The sequence below is a fragment of the Centropristis striata genome, chromosome 11 (genome assembly GCF_030273125.1).
Source record: "Centropristis striata isolate RG_2023a ecotype Rhode Island chromosome 11, C.striata_1.0, whole genome shotgun sequence".
Taxonomy (NCBI): Eukaryota; Metazoa; Chordata; class Actinopteri; order Perciformes; family Serranidae; genus Centropristis; species Centropristis striata.
In genome coordinates this window covers 21279050-21303962 of record NC_081527.1, presented here as the reverse complement: position 1 = coordinate 21303962, position 24913 = coordinate 21279050, and the positions used below count along the sequence as shown (strand labels likewise).

The 24913-nt window shown below is 36.4% G+C and overlaps 1 protein-coding gene across 1 annotated transcript; it reads left to right on the top strand.

The window, feature by feature from the left end:
- The first annotated feature begins 661 nt into the window (after window positions 1-661).
- On the top strand, window positions 662-23087 carry npc1 (Niemann-Pick disease, type C1). Its single transcript, XM_059344665.1, has 25 exons — window positions 662-795; window positions 3728-3856; window positions 4012-4118; window positions 4523-4671; window positions 4917-5084; window positions 5659-5908; window positions 6628-6710; window positions 6827-7197; window positions 7372-7598; window positions 7920-8020; window positions 8368-8470; window positions 9260-9449; window positions 9671-9853; window positions 10705-10819; window positions 11534-11661; window positions 13379-13513; window positions 13606-13695; window positions 14574-14764; window positions 15492-15607; window positions 16366-16495; window positions 16665-16850; window positions 17878-18109; window positions 19179-19292; window positions 20490-20652; window positions 21214-23087. Exons 1-25 carry the CDS (start codon window positions 718-720, stop codon window positions 21294-21296), a joined length of 3822 nt encoding a protein of 1273 aa, XP_059200648.1. The 5' UTR covers window positions 662-717; the 3' UTR covers window positions 21297-23087.
- Window positions 23088-24913: the final 1826 nt, after the last annotated feature.

The following is a 24913-nucleotide window of genomic DNA, read 5'->3' as shown; positions in this document are numbered from 1 at the left end:
TTGTAAAGTAACAAATCATTAACCAAGACCAGCATGGAAAAGAGCACCCATCAATTATTAACAGCCAAATATACTGTTTTGATTTCATTAATAAGTATTTTTTAAAAGGGTTCTGGAAAAATCGCCTACATCCTCAGTTGATCAGATCATGTGATTTTATCCATATTTAAGAGTGACATGGGCGTGTCATAAACATGACATGGGATGTGTTATGAACATTAATGACACTTTAAAGTAACATTAATGCTCATGATACTTGTCATGTCATGTTTCTGACAGGCTTGTCTGACTCTTATGTAGACACCTTCAAATTAAAGTGTTACCATATCTTGCTTAAGTCACAAAGGCATGTTCAAAAATTGCCTAAGTCATTTATTTCTCTTACATAAGTTACATAATTTACACTCAGTGTTATTACTATGCCAATATCCATCCTTTGTTACATCCTTTTTGAGTGAAATGATCAATAAATGTCATATGTTACACTTTTGGTGAAATTTTTGTGTTTCCTGCAAAACTTGAAAAAATGAGTTAGGCGATTATTTAACAGGGTGACCTACACAGGGTGTAGTACGCCCTCGGCGTCATATGGTGGCAGCACTGAGGCAACAGTTTGTCTCCGCCCCAAACAAATAAACCGACGAAGAAGAAACCATAAACAAGATTGCGAAACTTGAAGTGGACTGTCACTTCGCTTCGATCGTTTCAGTGAGAGGGATGGCAGTTCTGCCAGGGAAACCCCTTTTATCTGCACTTTTCTACATCATACTCCTGTCAGAAGGACCTTTCCGATGGGTAAGTGTAACCTAACGGCCGGCTTCTCGTGACTTATACATGACTCAGCCGTTGCTAACACAGTGTTTATCTGAGGCGGCTAGCGAAACTAAGATTAGAGTTTACCTATTTGGGGTTCTGTACTCCTATTTTTACCCAGGGGAAAGAATAACGTTTGACAGTAATTGGCTTAACAGTTGGCTTAACATGCTAGCTAGCAATAATAATACTTGTTGAAAACAGCAAACAGCATCTTAACGTTAGCGAAAACCGAAAATGGATGAGCATACAGACGTTAGCATTGACATTCCGCAGGGACGATACAGGTTGTATCCTAAAGTCAGGGGAATACGTTTCCTACTGTCATGTCTTCACAGATTGAAAACCCCACCCTATTCCATCTTATTTAGTTGTTGAACTAAATGTTAATGTTTATCGGTTCGCAATGGCTCACAAATCAAAAATGTGCAACGTTAGCAACTTACTCTACAACGTTAAAAGGCTTGGAAGCTAGGGGTTATAATAAATTAAATGAATCTGACTGTAACAGCTTTGAGGATGAAATCTCTTTTATACATGTAAAATGATCTTTTTTGTTTTTACGAGGTGTAAAGATAGTAGTCATTGTGACAAAACACATACGATTTGACTGCTTTTAATTTTAAACAACAGTGTTGGAGGATACAAATAAGAACTTACGGTATATAATAATAATAATAATAATGATAATAATAATAATAATAATAATAATAATAATAATGATAATACATAAACAAGGAAGTGCATAGACATTACATAGCGGAAAAGAGCACAGTTCTTTCGGTTTACCTTGATGATGACTATTATAAATAAGGTCTCACTAAATTATTGATATAATGGTGTAATACACAATATCAACAAGATCCACCTTTTATACCTTTTAAAAATTATCTTTCGTTCCATTTACAAAGTATCCAGATAAAACAGACCATTTGACTGTTTGTGATTTTCTTTTTAAACAACAGTGTTAAAGGATAACACTAAGACTTAAAATAGTAATAATAATGCATAAGCAAGTAGGTACATAGACATTACTTGTGAAAAGAGAACACAATCCTTTGGTTTTACCTTCAAAATGATGATGTTGATGATGATGATGATTAGAATAAAGGTTTAAATTTGAATGGTTTGCAAACAAGTGTGATAAGCAAGGTCTACCTTTTTTTAATTTCCATTTCTATTTTTATTTACATTTTGTGAAACGCGTCCATTGGGGTATTTCTGGTGAAGATTTCATTTGAAAACAGACCAGACAAAAAACTACGTCACATGTCCCTGATACATCCATTTAATTTGATTTAATCTGATGTAGATACTCACTCACTTGCTTGTCATCAGTGGTCTCTCTGATCCTTTGACTGCATTATTTGCATTCGTATTCATGAGTTAATAATTAGGCCAGTCACTAGAAAGCATAGGGCTACTTCGAAACTATGCAAAAACATTAGATCTTAATGTGATTAATCATTACTGTTTCGAGATAAGATATCAGCATCCTGGTAAAAAAAACAAAAAAAACAAGGATGATGTAGGGGCAAAAGTCTTGATTAGTTGGAGACAGGCGTGGTGAAGCACAATGGCTTTTACAGAAACTTGTGTGTCAATTTCTTTTTTGGGGTTGGGGGTCATACATCAGGTTTATCTTATGCTAATGAACCATTCTAAATGAACCTTTAATGCTGCTGGTTCTTACTCCGTAGAAACAAGTCAGTAAGTAACATCTTACATCTAGTTTTAAGTAATGGACTGTATAGAGCCCTGAGCTGGTCTGCAGCTGCATAAAACTCAAACTGCAGCTATAATGACATGCAAAAGCTGCCCTTGAACTCAATCACACAAGGCATAAGTAGGGCAGAGTGTGACACTGGGCTTACTCATAAAACTGTGTGTACTAAAGTAAGTGAATGAACTTCCCCTCCAAAGGAAGAACATGTGAGAGATCTGATGCTGAATAGACAGATAACAGAAAACCATGACTGCAGAAGTTATACATTGTATAAACGTAATAAATATTTAATTTTTAATATAGTAGTATGTTACTATATTTTCTCTCGCACATCGGATTCAAAACAAATGTTTCAAGCGCTCAAATTGAACTTGGTTGTAGCCAAAGCAACAGCGTCTGAGTGTTCGGTTGCTAACCACAAATCTGACCACACTTCTGCTTTCTTTGGCCTTCTTTTTTGACGTTGAATGTCAAGTTAGTCAGAATGGAAGGGCACGATGCGACTAAACTGACTCTCTGTCTCTATAAGGCTTACTCTTCAACTGCACACTCGCAAGGAAACATTTTTGCAGAAGTGAAATTATTATTTTCAGAGATATGAAGCACGAGATATTAGAAACACGGGAACTGAGACATAAGAAGAGGTTTAACCTGGCAATATGTAAAAACCTCGAGAAAGATGGGTACAGCTTTTATCTCAAGCTAGGCTTGAAATCTGAATTGATAGTTTAGGACAGTGTTATAAAATGAAAATCATATTTTTAAAGGCAAAATATATGTCAATATTAATTCTGTGTGTGTGTGTGTGTGTGTGTGTGTGTGTGTGTGTGTATGTGTGTGGTGTTAATATTCGCAGCCAAAAAATGTAGGCCCATTAATTTATTTTGTAAGTTAAGTTTGGTAAAAGTTTTAAAAAAAAGGGGTGGGGGGGTTGGATATGGTGTGGTTGCCATGTCCTTTTGAGCAGCCAAAACTAAGTCACATGGTCCAGTGAAGCCTTCAGAGTAACTCCCAGTGTGTTTTGGCTATCTGTCTTTGATAAGCAGCCAAGACCTTGTTCTTGTCATTGCTAGATAAAAATAGAAGTGAGCTTCTATCAGTAAGATTCAACAGATTCAGAAAAAACTAATTTGCTCTGTGAACACACTGCACAGATGATCACTGTGTTTTCATTGTCTTTTCTGCCAGGTTGAGGCCCAGCACTGTGTGTGGTACGGTGAGTGTGGAGAGTCGGTAAAGGTGCCTGGAAAAAAGTACAACTGCAACTACACTGGTCCTGCCCAACCGCTACAACCCGAGGGTTATGACCTTCTCACGGTACGTACAGGATCTTGATATTTTTGTCCTGTAATTGCTGACAGTTGATGCTTGAATGAATCTTCTGCAACACACTTCTGCATCTCAGCGGTGCTGTAAATTTTTTTTACAAAAATGGATCAAACTGACGTTAAACGCTTTGTGTTTACTTGCAGGAGCTCTGTCCTGGATATGACTATGAAAACCGAAGCCTTTGTTGTGATGTTGACCAGTTGCACACTCTCAAAGGGAGTCTCCAGCTGCCCCTTCAGTTCCTGTCTCGGTACGCACTGCAGTTATAACATTAACTAACGAAGCACATGACATGCTCTCTCAGTTTCTGAACACAAAGAATAGGAGTGTCTCCCCTTATTGAATCTGTCAGTATGTGTGCTCCTCCAATGTTCTATGTTGTTGTTCAAACATGCACGTATGCCTTCCATGTTCCAAATAATGGGTAAGAGACAGACTGTGAAATCATTAAATTAAAACAGTAATTTAGCCTGTGAGACAGAGTTTGCATGTTGTCTTATCTCTGTAGATTTTATTTACTTCACTGCGTTTATTATTGCCTTGTTTTCCATGCAAATGTTCTACACTCTTAAACTTTAACTTGTTTTATTATTCTGTAAACTATGCAACAACCACTTTCATTTTTAAAATTCTGCTCTCTACATATGTGTGCAGCTGTCCCGCCTGTTTCTTCAACCTGATGAACCTCTTCTGTGAGCTGACATGCAGCCCTCACCAGAGTCAGTTCATGAATTCCACCAAGATCGACGACGACAACAATGTTTTGGAAGTGCAGTACTATATTGGAAATAATTTTTCTCATGGTGAGCTCTCAACGAGAAATGAAAAGCAGCTTCACATTTATTATTCTCATGGCATGCCACATCTGTTGAGTGACTTTCACCATTTCTGAGCTTAGAAATTTAGTCATGCTCTCTGTTGTGTAATTCTGTGGGTGACTAATGGTCATAACTTTTGTAGTTATGATCAAAAATGTAGGGAGTGGCAATTTAACTTCATTAAAAATGTTAAGATTTACCCTAGAATAATAAAATTGTAACTTTTTCAGCCATGTACAATGCCTGTAAGGACGTGCAGGCACCATCCAGCAACGTGAAGGCCTTATCGCTGCTGTGTGGGAAGGATGCAAGTGACTGCAATGCAACCAACTGGATCCAGTATATGTTTGATATTAACAACGGACAGACTCCCTTTCCTATCATCCCAATATTCTCAGGTAAATTATTTTGTTATACTTCTATATACACTACCGGTCAAAAGTTTTAGAACACCCCAATTTTTGCAGTTTTTATTGAAATTCAAGCAGTTCAAGTCAAATGAACAGCTTGAAAGGGTACAAAGGTAAGTGGTGAACTGCCAGAGGTAAATAAAAAAAGGTAAGCTTAACCAAAACTGAAAAATAATGTACATTTCAGAATTATACAAGTAGGCCTTTTTCCATTTTTGAATTCTTTTCATGTCTTTTTTTGTCATTTTGTGTCTTTTTTTGGTCATTTTGTGTCTTTTTTTAGTCCTTTAGTCCAACATAAAATGTGATTTTGAATCTTTTTTTTACTTTCAAAACACTATCATGCTCAATAAAGAATTTTAAATGTTGCAAATGTGCATTGATTTCAGAGTACACTGAGACATTAAACTGCATCATTTTCAATTAAATTCTGGAAAAGTTGGTGTGTTCTAAAACTTTTGACCGGTAGTGTATATATAAGGTCATGATCTTTAAACAGATGTTTGCCTGTTGCTCTGTATGATTAATTCACTGTGCTGTTATTGCTGTTTCTTTGCTCCAGATGTTCCGGTATCTGGTTACACTCCCATGAACAACAAGACATATGACTGTACCGAAGGTCTGGAGGACGGTTCAGGTCCCTGCTCCTGTCAGGACTGCGCAAAGGCCTGTGGACCCAAACCTGTACCTCCCCCCATCCCTCCTCCCTGGACAATCCTGGGTCTCGATGCCATGACTGTCATCATGTGGATCTCTTATATGGCCTTCCTGCTTATCTTTGTTGGAGCTGTACTGGGAGCTTGGTGTTACAGGTAAAGGACTGAACTAATTTATTTCATTTTTATTTTTTTGTATGTGGTGTATTTCATGTGTGATACAGTGGAAACCTCGTATAGTGATCATGTCTGTCCAGCTCAAACTGATCACTGTAAGCCAATTATTGTTGTTTAAATTTTTCTATGTTTCGCATTTAGATTACTATCATAATGGCATTTGTATATTTATAATATGACTATAAAGTAATGAAATGGACGTCTGAACTGTACACAATACTAAACTGTGTATTATTCAGTTACACCATAATAGAGTACAGTAGATCTTCTGTATATAATGTATAGCTTAGTTCAAAATATATTAAGGATAAAGCCTAAAAGAGGGCAAATTGGCTCAAAAGCCACAGCTGAAGGGGCATTTCTCGATTTTAACCTAAAAATAAACTGTAGACTATCGATGTTGAACTGAAAGCAGAGTTTTAAAATGCAGACGGGTTTCCACGAGACAAAGTATAATGAGAATAAGTTCAAGATATAATATAATTAATATAGTTGTCATTTATGAAAAGACCCAACTTGATTATTAAAAGAGCATTTGTATTCGGATGATTTTCTCCCAAGCTTTTTGGTCTATAATCAGTTTCTACTGCTCCTGCAAACCTGCAAACTCTTCACAGTGACAAATATTCAGATTCTGTTCTGATGCTTTCTTTAGAAGTCAATATCAAATTTGCTGATGTTGTTGTTTGTGCATCCAGGAAAAGGACCATCATGTCTGAGTACGGCCCCATATTGGACAGCAATAACCCACTGTCTCTCAACAGTGATGATCCTAACCAAGGTATTATAATGCATGAGGCAAATGAAATGTTTTGTCTCACTTTTGTTAGTTTTAATGCATGAACTAACATTGTTGTATCGTTGCTAAGCTAACTCCCAGTCTTTTCCTCCGTGTAGTAAATGCAACATGCTGTGAAACTTTGGGCGAACGCTTCGAGAATGCCCTGCGGATCATCTTCAGCACCTGGGGTTCCTTCTGTGTGCGCCATCCCTCTGTGGTCCTTCTGGGCAGCCTGATTCTGGTGGTCGCCGCCTCGGGGGGCCTGGTCTACATGCGCATCACCACAGACCCCGTTGAGCTCTGGTCCTCTCCCACTAGTCAGGCTCGTGAAGAGAAAGACTACTTTGACAGTCACTTCGGACCCTTCTTTAGAACTGCGCAGCTCATCATAACCACTCCACTAAATGAAACCTTCATCTACTCCCCATACTTTGGAGGATCAGACGTGCCATTTGGAGCCATCCTGGACAAAGACATCCTGCACCAGGTGAGCAATATTTTATCCTCCAGGCTGCTCTGTGTTTTGTATAAAAAAGGATTGTTTCTGTCACCAGATTAGAATGAAACCTGGCATGTAAAGGGAAGCTGCGTCTCGAGAACTGTGGTTTACTGGTTCTCCTTTCTTTTTCTACTTTCATTTTTTCCAACCTCTACCAATCAGGTGCTAGATCTGCAGCTTGATATTGAAAGCATTGTCGCCACATACGAGGGCCAAAACGTCACTCTGAAGGACATTTGCCTGGCCCCGCTGGCCCCGTACAATAACAACTGTACCATCTTGAGCATCCTAAACTACTTCCAGAACAGCCATGCTGTGCTCGACCACAGCATAGGAGACGACTTCTTTGTCTACGCTGACTATCACAGCCACTTCCTCTACTGTGTCAGGTGATTTTGGTTCATTTCTTTTTTTCATGGCACTCTTATTGACTTGTATTAGTTGCAAGCAGGAATCTGTTGTAGGTTTAGGAAATGTTGCTGTAGTAAAAAGGAAATGCATCAGTGTTGAAATCGAACACCTGCAGCTCACGAGAATCTATTTTCTCCAGACACTAGCATCTGCATTTTCTAAGAACTGTTTGTGTGTGTGCCTCCTTAAAATAGCTCGATCAAACTTCCTCATTTGTGGTCACGCAACCTGTGCTGATGTGATTGCTCATCTAAAAATGGCTTTCAGGCTATTAACTCTTCTGGGTTTTTCTTCCACAGTGCACCAGCGTCCCTCAATGACACCACTCTCCTGCACGACCCCTGTTTAGGCACCTTTGGTGGCCCCGTATTCCCTTGGCTGGCCCTTGGGGGTTACGATGGTGAGCTGGATTGACACTTTTAGTAGGCAGAGAAGTAGAAAACATAGGTAGTTCTTCTGTTTACAGCAGTTACATAATCTGTTTACAATCTCTCTGTTTATTCCTATATTGCACAAAGAAAAAAAAAAGCTCTTTTGGTCGGTGGCCCAACACAATATAAGCAATATAATCATTTTGGTGCAGCAGTGAGGTTACAAGTTTATTGCTGTTTATCTGTGCTGTTATTGTTTTTCCACCAAAGTGAATGTTAAGCTGTAACTGCCGATTCAATAACAGTAATTAACGGTTGGAAACTCACGATTGCTTAAGTGACTTTTACAATAAACATATTTTTTCCTGCATTATAGATACAAACTACAACAATGCCACTGCTCTTGTGATCACCTTCCCAATCAACAACTACCTGAATGACACCGTCAGGCTGGGCAAAGCTCTGGCATGGGAGAAAGAGTGAGACAATGTTCTGTTTCTACAATCCATTAGAGAGCAAAAGTCAATGTTAATGGTATCTTTGCATTTACTTAAAGGTCCCATATTCTAAAAAGTGAGATTTACATGTCTTTTTCGATTATTAAACAGGTCTAGTTGCCATATAAATAATGTGAAAATATCAAAATGCTCAAACCTTGGGAAAATGCACAAAACCTGTATTTAAAAACTGTCTTTTAAACTGGGTAGGAATCAGCTCTCTACCCAATCAGAGCAGGGCTTAAAGTGACAGGCACTTAAATTGATGGGAAAATAATGTACACTTTGAGCATTAAAACATGTAAACTTGTCATAAAAACCCCAAATGATACCCTGGTTCGTAGCTACAGAAGTTGAAAAGTTATGTTTTTTTTTATTTTATTTTTATTATAATTATTTTATTGTTTTTTTGCTTATTTTTTATTTCTAAAATTTTGCCACACTGGAACAAATTGCTGTTTGATTAGTCATAATTTTTGGATAACATTGGATGACTACTATTTCAGTTGCACAATTTTATTGGAGTGAATAAAAATGTAAAGTTAATTTATATCTGATCCAAGATGAAAGATGGCAAGTGTAATCTGAAGATGTATTATTGGAGGGGTTTGATTTATGTATACCAGATGTATGCAAAATGTTTGTTAAAATGTTCAATAAAAAGAAAGTTTAAAAAAATAAAAATTAAAAAAACCCAAAATGAGAAAAAGCGCAAACTTGAAAATGATTTAACATTCCCCCTTCAATGGACTTTCTTTGTGTACATTTCAGATTCATCACATTCATGAAGAACTTCAACAACCCCAACCTGACCATAGCCTTCAGTGCAGAGAGGAGTATTGAAGATGAGATCGACAGAGAGAGCGACAGTGACATCAGCACCATAGTAGTCAGCTATGCCATCATGTTCATCTACATTTCTCTGGCCCTGGGTCACATCAACAGCTTCAGGAGATTGATGGTAAGACTAAATTAGTATCAGTATCATGCATTTTTTGGCCCTTATGTGTCTGTTCTCATTGTCCATCATTACGCAATGTAACTCCCTTCTTGTCTGTGACGTTAGAGCTTGGTAAACTGCTTTGATCAGCAGAACTTGCACAACGTGTTTGACAACTTATGAAGCGTAAAAGGGAGCAGCTAAAGAAACATGACTGATCCTCTATCTTTTTGCCCGTACAGGTGGACTCTAAGATTTCTCTGGGTATAGCAGGTATCCTGATTGTGCTCACCTCTGTGTCCTCCTCACTGGGCATCTTCAGCTATTTCGGCATCCCCCTTACCCTCATTGTGATTGAAGTTATTCCTTTCCTGGTGCTGGCTGTCGGAGTGGACAACATCTTTATTATAGTACAAACATATCAGGTAACGTCCCCAAACGCAATCGATCAAAGTGTTATATTTTGTTTGTCAGCGGCAGATCTTGTCTTGCATGTAGGTCTTATTTTAACCCTCAGAACCCCAAGAGGTTTCAGGGCTTTTTTTTTTTTTTTTGCTCCTGTCACATTTTACTTACTGTGGCCTTGTTTTTCACTGCAATATACGAGTCCTGCACCCCTGTGGAAACAGCACAATCATGGCTAGAATTAGGGTGAACTCAAAATGAACTCACAGTGTGTTTTGTGCAATATAGCACAGTTATAATGCCGTAAATCATAAGAAAAAAAAACCAGGTTGCTCCACATGCTATACATATTGAACTATTTACATTTTTACAACCTCCATACAAACCCTCTTATCTCCTCTCTGCTGTGTGTAAACAGCCTGCAGTTCAGTCAAGGTTTCACTGAATATTTGTCACATTTGTGTTGGTCTCAAATCGAGTCATTCATGGCTTCTCAATGTCATGGTTTTTGAGGGATCTGGTTAGTGCGAACAGTTTATTCTTGGGGAAAATGTTCAGTGAGACATGTAGTGATTTTGATGAAATATCACTATTTTAGGCTTAGGTTCTGTATTTCTCCTGATGGAAGTGTTTGATTATGCACAATACATTCAGTGAGCGTCAGAAATTAAATTTCCAACAATAGTTTCTGTTTTTACAGTTTCTGGCTATGATAAATAGTGTCATTTTGGCATTTTTTTTTTAAAAGAACACCTTTCACTTGGCTGGTGAGTTGTGGGGTTCAGAGTTTTAAAAAGAGATCTTACCTTTTCTTTGCATGATGCCAATGAAACTTGTTAAACCTGCAACTTCCATGTGTGTTTCTGAACAGAGGGATGAGCGGATGCCCCAGGAGGAACTTCACCAGCAGATTGGTCGTATTCTTGGAGACGTTGCCCCCAGCATGTTCCTGTCTTCCTTCTCTGAGACTGTGGCCTTCTTCCTGGGTAAAGCTGATCATCTATTTAATACACTATGTATGTAGACCAGGGGTGTCAAACTCAAATACACGATGGGCCAAAATGTAAAACTTGAATAAAATCGCGGGCCAACATTGAACAAATAAACCTTTTAATATATACCAAACATGTTTTGCTTTAACATTAAATATGGAACCAGCAACGCTTATAAACATACAATATATAACTAAATAGTGCAGACATGCAAAATCAATTTTCAAATAAAAAACACATCAATTTCATTAATTTATTAAATAAAAATTAAATAAAAATCATATGCCTCTTTTCTATTTGCATCCTTCTGATTTAAATATCAAAATAAAGTTTTTCAACAGGTTAATACATTTAAAAATAAAATAACAATAATAAATCTAGTATTAGCGGTAAATGCGCCGTATAATACCGGCAGGTCCGCTTTTATAGTACAATAATTATATAATAATTTGGTATTGCCTTGCGGGCCAAATAAAATTAAACTGTGGGCCAAATTTGGCCCGCGGGCCAGAGTTTGACACCCCTGATGTAGACAATCAATGTTAAACCGTAAATATTCTAAATTATAGTCTTCCACCTTTTAAATTGAAACGAAAATAAAGAAAGGAAATGGTTTTTGTGGACAGGATTGACCCAGTTGCTACAAAAAGTGCCATAGCTTCCTTTTGAGTCACATGCTGATAAAACTGTTGACTTTTTCTTCTGCAGGAGCTCTGTCCAACATGCCTGCAGTGAGGACTTTCTCTATGTTTGCTGGCTTGGCTGTTTTTATCGATTTCCTGTTGCAGATCAGTTGCTTTGTCAGCTTGCTCGGTTTGGACGCCAAGAGACAGGAGGTGAGACTGAAGGGAAATGGTTGTGACATAGATGATGATACTGGAGAAGTTACAGAGGGATTACTGGGGAAACGATACACACAAATATGTGATGATACTGGAGAGGTTACAGAGGGATTACTGGGAAAATGATACACACAAATATGTGATTAAATTTCCATCCTCCCACTCTCTGGACTAGCTCATTTAACGGAATAATGACACATTCAATTTTCTTCAGTACATGTTTCAAGCTTCAAATTAGTTCCAGATTCAGGCTACGTTTACATGATGACGGTCTGAACAGAAGACGCAAAAGTGGCGTTGCGTCTTGACTTTTTCTTCCGCGTTTAGACGAGCGTTTTAGGAAGGAAATCTGCGTGCATACGGTGAAGCAAAAGTGTGTGAAATTGGATTGTATGCAGCCAGGCGGCATCACTTAAAGCGATAAGAGCATCTTTGGGCATGCAGAAGTTTTCACGCCACACATTTTCATCAGCTACTCCTTCCACAAAGTTCTCCACCATCACTAGATCTCCCAGGTCTCGTCCAAAGCCGTCTGGCTCGCCTCCGACGAATTGCTGCATCCAAAATGTGATAGAGGTAATTACAGATCCTTCTCTGTTCACTAATACTATCTGTACATATCCTGTACATTTGGTGGAAAGACTCCTGTAAGTTTATTAGAGCTGTCAGAGCAGCTTGAAGGTCCGACGCATGGAAATAATCCCACATGTTTGTTTATTTTCTTGTACTGGAGCATGTATGTGACGTAAACACATACGTGACGTGAGCAGATCTGAGCAGAGTTTTGCGTCTTGGCAGTGTAGACCAGCGGTTCCCAAACTTTTTGAGCCGCGCACCCCCTTCTATGTCTTAACCGGGTTGATGCACCCCCAATTCCCCACACCTTCAAAAAAAAAAAATCCAATAAGCTTTTTTATAGCCATATTAAAGGCGGCATGTTTAATCATGCTCAAATGACCAGAACACACATATAATAAAATAATTACCATCACAACAATGTGCTCTCACATTTGAATTAACCTGAAACACAGTTCCAATATAATGCAACACAGTTATGAACAAGCTTCCACTTTTAAGAGCAAAGAGGATGATGACAGGCTCAGGATCAGAGGCAGAAAGCAGATGAGTCGGGGACAATGTAATAAAATTTTGAGCCACGTTGAACAAAAATTGCAGCAAGTTTAAATGACTGTGGAGCTAAACAACCCCGTCATCATAACACAGGTTGGAAAAATGGAAGAAGATAACTTCTACGATTCATTTTAAGATGAAGTGCATTTTAAATAGATTTTAAACATTTTAAACATTTATTTATTAATTAATATTACAGTTTTTGATTTTACAAAGGAAATGTTTATTTACACGTCTTTATTGTGTGTGGGGGGAAAAATGTAATTGTGTAATTATCAGACCGCCATTACATTTTTCATCTCGCGCACCCCCTAGTGGCAGCTCGCGCACCGCTGGGGGTGCACGCACCACAATTTGGGAATCCCTGGTGTAGACGGACACGCTACGGCGGAGCGGATTTAACTTTTCCACTTTGGAAGGTGGTTTCAGATTTTTGCGTTTTTAAGTCCCGAAAACGGCGTCACTGTCTAAACGAAAGGCCCTTCCGATAAAATACTTTGTTGTTTTTACCCGCAATCGTCCTCGTGTAAACGGGGCCTCAGTTGCACTTATCTAATGCTCTATCTGTTGTGTTTTAAAGAGTAATCGGTTCGACATCTGTTGCTGTGCGAAGCTTCCGGAAGGTCAGGAACCAAAGACAGACAGCTTCCTCTTCCGTTTTTTCAAGAAAGTCTTTGCACCATTTGTCCTCAAGGAGTGGGTGCGACCAATCATAGTAAGTACTTATTATTTTAATGTGCTGATTCAGTTGGATACCATGAGTAGATTAAAGTGGTTGTTGACTATGTGATGATCATGTTTGTTTAGGTGGCAGTGTTTGTGGGGATGCTCTCCTTCAGTATTGCTGTGGTGAATAAAGTCCAACTTGGACTGGACCAGAAACTCTCCATGCCTGATGTAAGTGTTTTGCACCGTTATCATAACTGCGTGTGCATGGATTGCTTGTGCTTAAATCTTTTTAATAGATGTTGGCAAAGTAGAAGGTTATAATCATAATAATTGTAATAACACTTACCAGGGATCAGTGATGCAGTTTCTTTTGCGGCTCCTGTCATTTGACCATGGAGCAATATCAATTATTTGAGTTTCCGTAACATTATTTTTTGGCAGCAGTCCTCCTCATAAAATATAATACATTTGGCTTGCATTCTTGTACTCATGGAGGTATATCCTGACTAGAATTCAGTAAAATGCAAGTAGTGTGCATTCTGACAAAATTTCTTTTTAATTTTTTTTAATTTTTAACATCTTCTTTTATTTATTGGTAAAAACAGCCTGAGCAAATAACCCCTTTATTTACATTTTATTTCACATATATTCATGATATTTCCCATGCACAGTTTTACACCTTATCATACATACAGTCATGGAAAAAATGATTAGACCACTCTTTTTCTTCAATTTCTTGTTCATTTTAATGCCTGGTACAACTAAAGCTACATTTGTTTGGACCATTATAACGATAACGACAAAAATATCTGATAAGAGTTTAATTTAAGAGCTGATATCTCGCCATTGCCATGGTTTTCTTGATAATAACCAAAATCATTATCAAGACAACCATGGAAAATGGCTAGATACCAGCTCTTAAATCAAACTCTGATGAGCTTTTTTGCTATCATTATATTTGTCCAAACAAATGTAGCTTTAGTTGTACCAGGCATTAACATGAACAAGAAATTAGAGAAAACAAGGGTGTAATCATTTTTTCCATGACTGTAGATTGACTGTAGAATTTTACAACCCTAATTCTGACAACCTGTCTCACCATCTAGGACTCGTACGTGCTGGACTACTTTAAAAACCTCAGCATGTATCTCCATACTGGAGCTCCAGTGTACTTTGTGGTGGAGGACGGTCTAAACTACAGTAGCCCAGAGGGCCAGAATGTGGTGTGTGGCGGAGTCGGCTGTAACAACAACTCTCTGGTGCAGCAGGTCTATACTGCCTCGCTCATCAGCAACTAGTAAGTCTGAGCAGTGAACAGATTACATCACGGTGGTTTAACTGCATACGTTTCTGATATCCTGTTTGAAAATGATTTAATTGTAATAACATTATACATACATTTGAATGAATCTGAAAACTTCTGAGTTCAGATTAGGTGAAGGTCACGAAAGCAAAAAAGGCAAGGCAAGGCAAGTTTATTTGTATAGTACAATTCAACACAAGGTAATTCAAAGTGCTTTAAATACACATTAAAAACAGCAAGACACAATTGAAAACAGTAAAAACAGTCAATTAAAACAGGGAAATAGAAATAAAAATATAAATAGGATAAAATAAGATACAGCAGGATAAAAAAAAGAGATAAAATAATAAAAAGCACAAGTCAAACATTGCGTAGTTAAAAAGTAAGGGCAGTAGAGTAGAGCAGATAAGTGTTAAAGTTAAGAGTACGCTGCAGTAAACAATAGTGTTTTTAGTCCTGATTTAAAGGAGCTGACCGTTTGGGCAGACCTCAGATCTACAGGTAGTTTGTTCCACAGGTGAGGAGCAGAATAACTGAAAGCTGCCTCACTGAGCTAGCGGTAGCATATAGATGTTGAATAGAAGCGGCCCGAGAATGGACCCTTGAGGAACCCCACATGTGATCTTAGTTCGCTCAGACTCATGGTTTCCAAAAAAAGCCAGTCTGATCTAACCAATGATTATAAATGCTGTATTTAATTTAACTTTTCCTTTTCTTTCAGCACTACTATTGCTTTCACACCTTCCTCTTGGCTCGATGACTACTTTGACTGGGTGAAGCCGCAGTCCACTTGCTGTCGATACTACAACAGCACTGGGGCTTTCTGCAATGCCTCTGGTACTTTTTTAAAAAAATCCAATGTCAACATTCTTTGAACCTTTGTCTTGTGATCCCTGTGTCACAAGCTGCTGTTTGACTTTTTTGCCAGTTTTTTTTTTTTTGCCAGGATCTTTTTTTTCCACTTTTGAAGTGGAACAAATGGTGTTAAAGAGGATAATCTATGGCAGTACAAATCACAACATAAGTATAATTTTTGTTAAAGGAAAAAACATAGTATTTTGCAAAACTCAGGTATTACATTATCTAAACAATACGAATGACAAGTTTTCATAGTTTTATAACGGTCAGAAGATCTGTAGTTAATAAAATGAATTGTGTACAGTTGAGAGTCATCTGAGTGTCCGTAAGAGGCAGTTTGTTTGAGGAAGTGGGAAGCAAATAAAAGAGAAAGGAGAAATCATTAAACAGAAAAAAAATGACGTGGTAAATTGTGCCAATGCATTTATCAAAAAAAAATGCAATGTCAGGAGAGATGTGCCTTGATATCATTAAAAGGTCAACACAGCCTTGGTGCTTCAACATTTAGTAAACAAGTTTATAATTTAAAAAAAACAAGCATTATTCTGTACCTATACTGTTGATTTTTAGTATTTATACTAGTGTTTAAAAGTATTTTTATTTTGTGACAAAAAACCTTATTGTGCAATTATGTGGGCAGTTGTTTTCAGTTCATGGGATTGACTCTGAACACATTTGTATATTTTTCCCACCCCGTTGGTAACACAGATGAACATATCCCTGATATTGTTTTCCAGTGGTAAATCCCTCCTGTGTACACTGTCGGCCCATGACTCCCAGTGGAAAACAAAGGCCAGAAGGAGAGGACTTCATGCGGTTTCTACCCATGTTTCTGTCAGACAATCCAAACATCAAATGTGGAAAAGGGTAATTTTATAGCTCTGCTGAAAACTTTTCAGCATGTTTTTATTGCAAACACATGACATGTCATTGAATACTTTTATTTTAACTTCTGCTTCTTTTGTTTTGTTAAGAATATTTCATCACAGTATTCCCGTTGCGTTGTGGTTGGTAATTTTCCCCTCTCTCCCCTCAGCGGTCATGCAGCCTACGCCACAGCAGTTGACCTTTATCCCGACGACACGGGGGTCGGAGCCACGTACTTCATGACTTACCACACCATAATGAAGGAATCCCCAGACTACATAGAGGCTTTAAAAATGGCCCGAATCCTGGCTGACAACATCACTCAGGCCACGGGCCACAAAGTTTTTGCCTACAGGTAAGTCCTGTTGTACCACATGTAGAGCTCTCACATCTGTTTATTATATAATAGCATAAATATAGTATAAATTATAACATAATCATTGTTGTCTTTGTGTCAAAAAATGTTCAGTTTTCTTGGTTTTCTGTGGTGAAATACTGGCAGCTGAAGCTCTGCCTATTTTGAACTTTAGGTTCAAGGGTACTAGAAGGGGGGGGGGGGCCTGTTATGTAGGTCATAGATAAGCACACAGCAAAGAAAACATAATAAATGGCGTTATAGCTAAGGGTTGACCTTGAGTCCCGACTTTATCTTCCTGTCTATTACTGCAAGAATTCCAAGAAAATGTGGTTTGTGCACACAAAATTTGAGTTTTTGTGTCTGTTTAATGTTAGAATAACCTGACTTACAAGTCTCTATTGAAATGCATTACAGGATGATATACTGAAAAAACATGACTATCTACTAATAAAAACAGAAAATGAATCACAGTGCAAATTGGTATTGAATGCCATCTAAGTCTATATTTGATAAAGAAAGAAATGCAAAAATAAGTCTGCCTTTGAAATGAAATAATGAAATAAATGTAGCAATACATTTACAAATATAAGTCAACAGAGTTCAAGAAATACATATGTATTCATTTTTAAATGGGCATTTTGTTTTTATTTCCAGGGACTTTTATTTCATAATCTGTGAAATAACCACACCACAACCACAACACCCATTAGTTTGAATATAACAGGTTAAAATAAGCAGAGCTGCAAAATAAATGTGGACTTAGGAAATAAAAGTCTTCATAAATAAACAAAAGTTTCCTTTAAAAAAAAAAAAAAAAAAAAAGTATATATTGAACTGTATTGACTCCTTTATATTTATTGCCTCCTTCGTTTAGTTCATGGCCATATTTATTTATTTATTGATTTAATCCTGAGTTAAACTCGCATTCCATATATAATCGTGTCACAGCTTGTTTGTCCATTTCAGCTGGACAACAGATGTTTTTAAAGAGTATCAAACTAAAGTATTCTGTTCTCCTTCACAGCGTCTTCTACGTGTTTTACGAGCAGTACCTCACCATCGCGTACGACACCGCTCTGAACCTGAGCGTGTCGCTGGCAGCGATATTTGTCGTGACGGCGGTGTTGTTGGGCTTCGAGCTGTGGTCAGCTGTGCTGGTCAGCGTCACCATCGCCATGATCCTGGTCAACATGTTCGGCGTCATGTGGCTGTGGGACATCAGCCTCAACGCAGTGTCTCTCGTCAACCTGGTCATGGTGAGAAACAACGTCAAACACACTTTCACACAACCTTTTTTACAGCATTCATTTCACTACAACATTTTATCCTGGCACCAAAATCAATCTTTTGAAAGTGAAAACAAAGATGAATGTTTCCATTTTTGACCACATTGTCTGTTGTAATTCTGATTGTTCAAGAGATTTTTCAGAGCTTCATTGTGGTTCAACTTTGACTCACTTTACTTACTTCAGTTTTTTACGCAGTTCAGTGAACGGGCAGTTATAATTTTTATTTTTTTAACTTCAATAATGTAACTCTGTAAAGGCAGGATTAGCAATTTTAATCATATAACTGAAAGGGATAATAAGAACTATATTAAGAGTTAAAGCGTTCTTAACAAGTATTTACTTTCAAGTATGATTGGTTGACAGTCACCCCTGATGTAAAATACATCACAGGAACACAGGGGAAATATATATATACATATATATATATATATATATATATATATATATGTATGTATGTATGTATGTGTATATATATATATATATATGTATGTATGTATGTATGTATGTATGTGTATATATATATATATATGTATGTATGTATGTATGTATGTGTATATATATATATATGTATATATGTATGTATGTGTGTATATATATATATGTATGTATGTGTGTGTGTATGTATATATATATATATGTGTGTGTGTTAAAGGTTAAAATAAACAGAGCTGCAAAATAAATGTGGACTGGAAATAAAAGTCTTCATAAATAAACAAAACTTTTCTTTTGTTAAAATCATTTTTTAAAAAGTATATATTGAACTGTATTGACTCCTTTTATATTTATTGCCTCCTTCACTTAGTTAGTTCACAGATTGTCCTATTGAACACATGACTTGTTTACAGTCTGTCTGGTCATCTGACCCCTCGTGTTGCCGCCGTGTCCTCAGATGTCCCCATTATTGTTGGTGATCAAAATGCTGTCACAGCCATCCGCAGACTTTCTTTCTCTTACTGATAACTACTGTAAAGTATTAATTTCAAAGCAGCAAGACACTGTAAACATCTCCATGTTTCCTGTCCTTCCTCTGTTGCAGTGCTGCGGCATCTCGGTGGAGTTCTGCAGTCACATTGTGCGAGCGTTTTCCATCAGTGTGAAGAGGAGCAGAGTGGAGCGGGCGGAGGAGGCCCTGGCTCACATGGGCAGCTCTGTATGTCAACAAGAAGCTTTTAAATAGAAGCAATAAGTAGTAGTGGAATATAGCCATGTACATTTACTCAAGCACTGTACAATTTTTAAGATACTTGTACCTCACTTTACTTGAGTATTGCCATTTTATGTAGCTTTATACTTCTACTCAGCTACTGTTTAGAGGCAAATATTTTTCTTTCAACATTTAACTGGCAGCTTTAGTTACTTTCTAAGATGAAGATTTAACATGAAAAACATGATCATTTAAAATGATTACACAAGTTTACAAATTAAACCACATAACAGCTTATTAAAAAGTCAAAATTAACCCTAACTTCACAACACTTAAACGCTGCTTACGTAAATGCATCAATAATAATTATAATTTATTTGGAATATATAAAACAATCTGAGTGGGTCCATTCTGCATAACAAGTACTTTTACTTTTGATACTCTAAGTACATTTTGACGCTGATACTTTTTACTTCAGTAAGGTTTTGAATGCAGGACTTTTATTTGTAGTGGAGTAACTGCACAGTGTGGTATTTGCATTTTTACTTAAGTAGACAATCTGAATCACTTTTTCCACCACTGGTAATAAGGATCTTATGGGGTTACAAAAATGATGGGTAACACTTTACAATAACCATCTAAGTGATGTTTATAGATGGTTTATAAACCAATTATTAACCATTTACAAATTGCTATACATATTTAATCTTTAAATGTTTTCAAACAATTTCTTAAAGGTATATGAATCATTTTGAACTAATTTACATACTTAACATTGGTGTTAAAAATGTTATAATGAGTGCAAAACTCTTAATAAACTAAAAATGATTATGTAATTGTTTGTTAATGGTAAAGTAACTATCAGCTTAAATTAATATACCATCTACCGGTATTTGGCATTTATAAATTATAATTCAACATTAATACATTTTCTATTTACCATTCTAAATGGCCTATATACAGTTTATAAATGATGATTAAACTTTAATAAACTATCTGTTTACCATTTATAAATTGTCTATTTACCATCTATAAATGATGGTTATTGTAAAGTGTTACCAAATGATGCATGCTGGTAATATGAGTATTTGTGTGAACAAGCTTGTAGGTCAGGATAAATCAAATAATTTTGGTTGTCTCTACATTGATATTAATTTAGGTCCTCATCACATGGCACTTAATGAGACTGTTTCCTTTTCACAGGTTTTCAGTGGGATCACATTAACAAAGTTTGGAGGAATCCTAATCCTGGCGCTCTCCAAGTCGCAGATCTTCCAGGTCTTCTACTTCAGGATGTACTTGGCCATCGTGCTGCTGGGGGCGACGCACGGCCTCATCTTCCTCCCCGTTCTGCTCAGTTATATCGGTCAGTGATGTCACACATTTAAAGGGCAAGACACGAATTAAACAAGATGTAATTTTTTTTTTTTTTTTTTCAATTGTCTTTTTATTGATGACAAAGTATGTATAAAACAATCACTGTACAGGGAGAAGATTTTTGATTTTTTTTTTGTACAACATATACCCATGACACAACTCGACCAAACATCCGAGCATAGACATACATATACAGCCACTGGCAAAAGATTGTAAATAGACAGAATAAAGACAACAAATTAATTAACAACAATGCTTAAAGAGAAAGGAGAAATATATAAAGGATTAATAAAAAAATAGTAATTGAGGAGAATAAATAAATAATAATACTAAAAATAAATACTCAGAAATTACTGTTGAAGGTTTCTCATAAAATACCAAGAAGGGGCGCCATATTTTGTAGAATTTATTCTCTGATCCCCGAATAGTGTGTCTAATCTTTTCTAAATTCATGCAGGATATCATGTCTCTGAGCCAATGTGAATAGGAAGGAGGAGCTGTGTAGATGTAATTTTAAATTAAATCTAATATGTTGTGCCTTTTCTAACAGGTCCTTCAGTTAACAAAGCCAAGGTGTTTGCTGCTAACAAGCGCTACGAAGGTACAGAAAGGGAGCGCCTCATCAACTACTAGAAGACTGTTTGGGACAAGGAACAATGAACTATTTGTCTGGAAGGGACCGAGTGGGTGTGAGCTCCAGCCGTTTCTGTGATTACTGACACACTCATCGACGCAACTACTATGCACGGATTTAACTCAGGAAGACGCTTGGGGAAAAGGAGTGCCAGATTGATTTTCCTCAGAAGACATTGGACCCCATCATTCCTCCTCCTCACACTACAGGACAAGCCCGACTACTGCATTTGAAGCACAGGCGACATACCACTGGAAAAAAAGAAAGTGTGGCAGTAGGAGAGACGCCACCCTCAATGTCAGTTTACAGACAAACTCCCAGTCAGTTCCATACGCTATGAGCTGTTTTGATTTGGGAAACTCAAAAGGGTATAACTGGTCAGTTTTTCCATTTTAAAAAAATATATATATTAGAAAAAAACTGTGTATAAGGAAATTATTTTGAAACTTACATAAGACTTTTGTAGAACTATTTGATATTATGTATTCTTAATTGACCACAACAAGGCACACATAACATAACAATAACGATATCATAGGCCCTCATAATACCTGGCATTAACATGTATCACATCTACATATTTTATTATAAAGCAGGCCAGCTAGTTGTAGCATTTTCACCTAGCAATAATGTATTTCTGGTGCAGCGTTTAAGTATTTGGGAGGTTAAGTTTAGACTCCAGCACACTGGATTTAGATTTTCAGCTTAAAGGGTTTTTGGGTGTGTTTACATCCAGGAAGTGTAGCCCCTTTTACTTTAGGGAGTATACATCAGAAGCACTTTCAAAATGTACTGTAACGCAGAGCCAAAACAAAACAGTCCAAGTACTTGTGCACCCTTAGGTGTTGTGTGTTGCTCTCCAAACTGCATCCTGCCTTGTCTTTTCTTTCCACATTGGAAGCTATTTACATGATCCAGCGCAACATTTTATTGCAGAGCTCGTTAATGTATCATAAGTGTCCTTCTGAAGTGTTTGCATGACTAGATTGTTAGTCCCTCTTGGTGCATTTACAAAAAAAATAACCCTACAGATACATGTTGATGCCAGATGAAAGGGACCTATAACGGTTTTACACTCAAGTGTAAATGAGACATTTTACAGTTACTGAACATTTGTTGCATTAAGAAGTGAAGAGATAAAGCTTTACATTTAACTGTCAATAACTTACACAGGCCTCATTTAGATGTATTCCTTTGTCTTCTAAAGTGTGTTAATACAGAATACTGTAGAATGACTGGATAATGGTACAGTCCTGGGGTTTTCATTCCAACACATTTAAGTTATTATTAGTTTTTTATTATTATTTTGTTAACTTTTAACATTTTGTTGCCATGCATAGCGGTCTTAAAAACCCTCCATTGACAATGCAAGTAAAGGAATCACTTTGTTTTCAAGGAGAAGCAGAAACATCCCAGGAACGTGTTCATTTGCATAACCTGCACCTCAACATGTCTGGGTGGTGTGCTCCCACTATTTTAGTTTTAATTGGGTTGTGATATCAGTAAGTTAAGTTAATGGAACTGTACCATTCCTTGTTTTTAGTCTTCTGGTGCTGTTTGTTTCCCATGATGGAGTAATGAGTTTTATTTCGTTTGTTGTTGTTTTTTCATTTTTGAACAACGGACTGAAAAAGTTGTACCATGAATAACGAAGAATTGTGCTTGTTAACAGTGCTGTGCATTGACCTGGACAAATCATCTCTGATACTGAAGGATATGATTGTGGGAAAAGAGACTAAACCAAGCTGTTTTTAACAATTTTAACACATTAAATACTTATCAGAAAAGTATCTGGTGACTCCTGCGTGTGTTATTTACTTGTATAGTTTGTCGAAAGAATGTCAAAAGTCATAGTATAATATGTCCAAAAATATCAAGAAAACACGATAGTATATCTAAACAGGAAAGAAAAAAACGCCGTATGTCCAAAAAAAGTGTAGTTTGTCCCCAAACCCCAAAAGAAACCATATTATAGTATATAAAAAATTGTAAAGAAACAACATTCACCACAGTAGTACACAGTAGTATCTGGAAAAAAGTTTTTTTTTTAAAGGATCAAAGAGCATTTTGTCCAAAAATGCAAAAAAATCACATCATAGAATCACATGGTTATCATTGCAATAGTATGGTATGTAATTAAAGAAACGCCATAGTATATAGTATGTGGAAAAAAATAAAAGTGTAGTTTCTCCAAAAATGCCCCAAAACGTGGTATAATAGCGTGTTTATCATCATATACAGTATGTCCAAAAATATAAAGAAAACACCATATTATATGTCAAAAAAATCTAAAAAAAAAAAAAAAAAAAAGGAAAAGAAACACCATGGTATAAAGCATATTGAAAAAAGTCAGAAAATTATAAAAGTGCATTATGCCAAAAATACCAGAAAGAGCCTTAGAATAAAAAGTAAATGTGTAGTTTGTCCAAATATACCAGAAAAAGCAGTAGCGTGTTAGCGTGTTAGCTTGTTAGTGTGTTTATTATGGTAATAGTATGGTATGTCCAAAAATCAAAAAAAGTAAAGTAAATAGTAAAGCATGTTCAAATTTTTCGTGGAAAAAGTCATAACATTTTTAAATGCCCCTATACTCTGAAAATGACCTTATTATAGTCTGTTGATGCATGTAGTAGGGTGTTTTTTTTTCTGGAAATTACAAAAAAACACCATATTTTGAGATTTCCAAAATTTGAAAAAAAGGCATACATCATGTTGAAATTTTTGGTGAAAAAGTAATTACATTTTAAATTACCCCATATTTTGAGATGTCCAAAATTTGAAAAGAAAAGTCAAACTATAGCATGATGAAATTTCATTGTGAAAAAGTCATAACAATTTTAAACGCCCCAATACTCTCAAAATGGTCTAATGATAGTCTGTTGATACATGTGGTAGAGTGGCTTTTCCAGGAATAACAGAAAAACAGCATATTCATGAAAAAAATTAAAAAAGGGCAACCCAAGAAATGCTGTAGAATAACACATTGATCATGGTACTAGTATAGTATGTCGAAAAATATCAAGAAAACACCATATTATACTGGCCTACAGAGTCTAAATGCAGTCACTACGCAAAAGGTCAAACTGAGAAAAACTGCTTTAGTTTTTTTTAACGTTTTTTAACTGGCCAGCCAAATGGGTTATAGGTAGGTATGTAATATGACACTTATTTCTACATTTATTGATGATGTAATTTTTATGCTAAAAAATCATGATGATTTATTTGACCTTTGACCCCAAAAATGTAGTTACTGCTCTGCTGTAGAAGATTCTAATAGTGATGCAAAAACAGAGTGGGATGATAACAATGTTATTGTCTTCTTTCAGCTTTTATATTTTGTTTTCAGTGAATAAACATTTTCAAATTTATTTTGTTGTAAGTGTTAAAAGTATTTAACAAGTCTATTAAAAGATTTTCGTATTTTAGACTTAATATTATAAAGAAATGTTATATTTTAGTTTAAATATAATTTTATCTCATTTTTTTTACTATCTAGATAATAATTTCCCTTTCAAATAAAATTATAATTTCTACTATTTTTATGTTTTAATTAGTATATTAATCCAAAGCAGGTCGTAGTAAGTGCAATTACTGCTTGGTTTTGAGTTGGATTTTG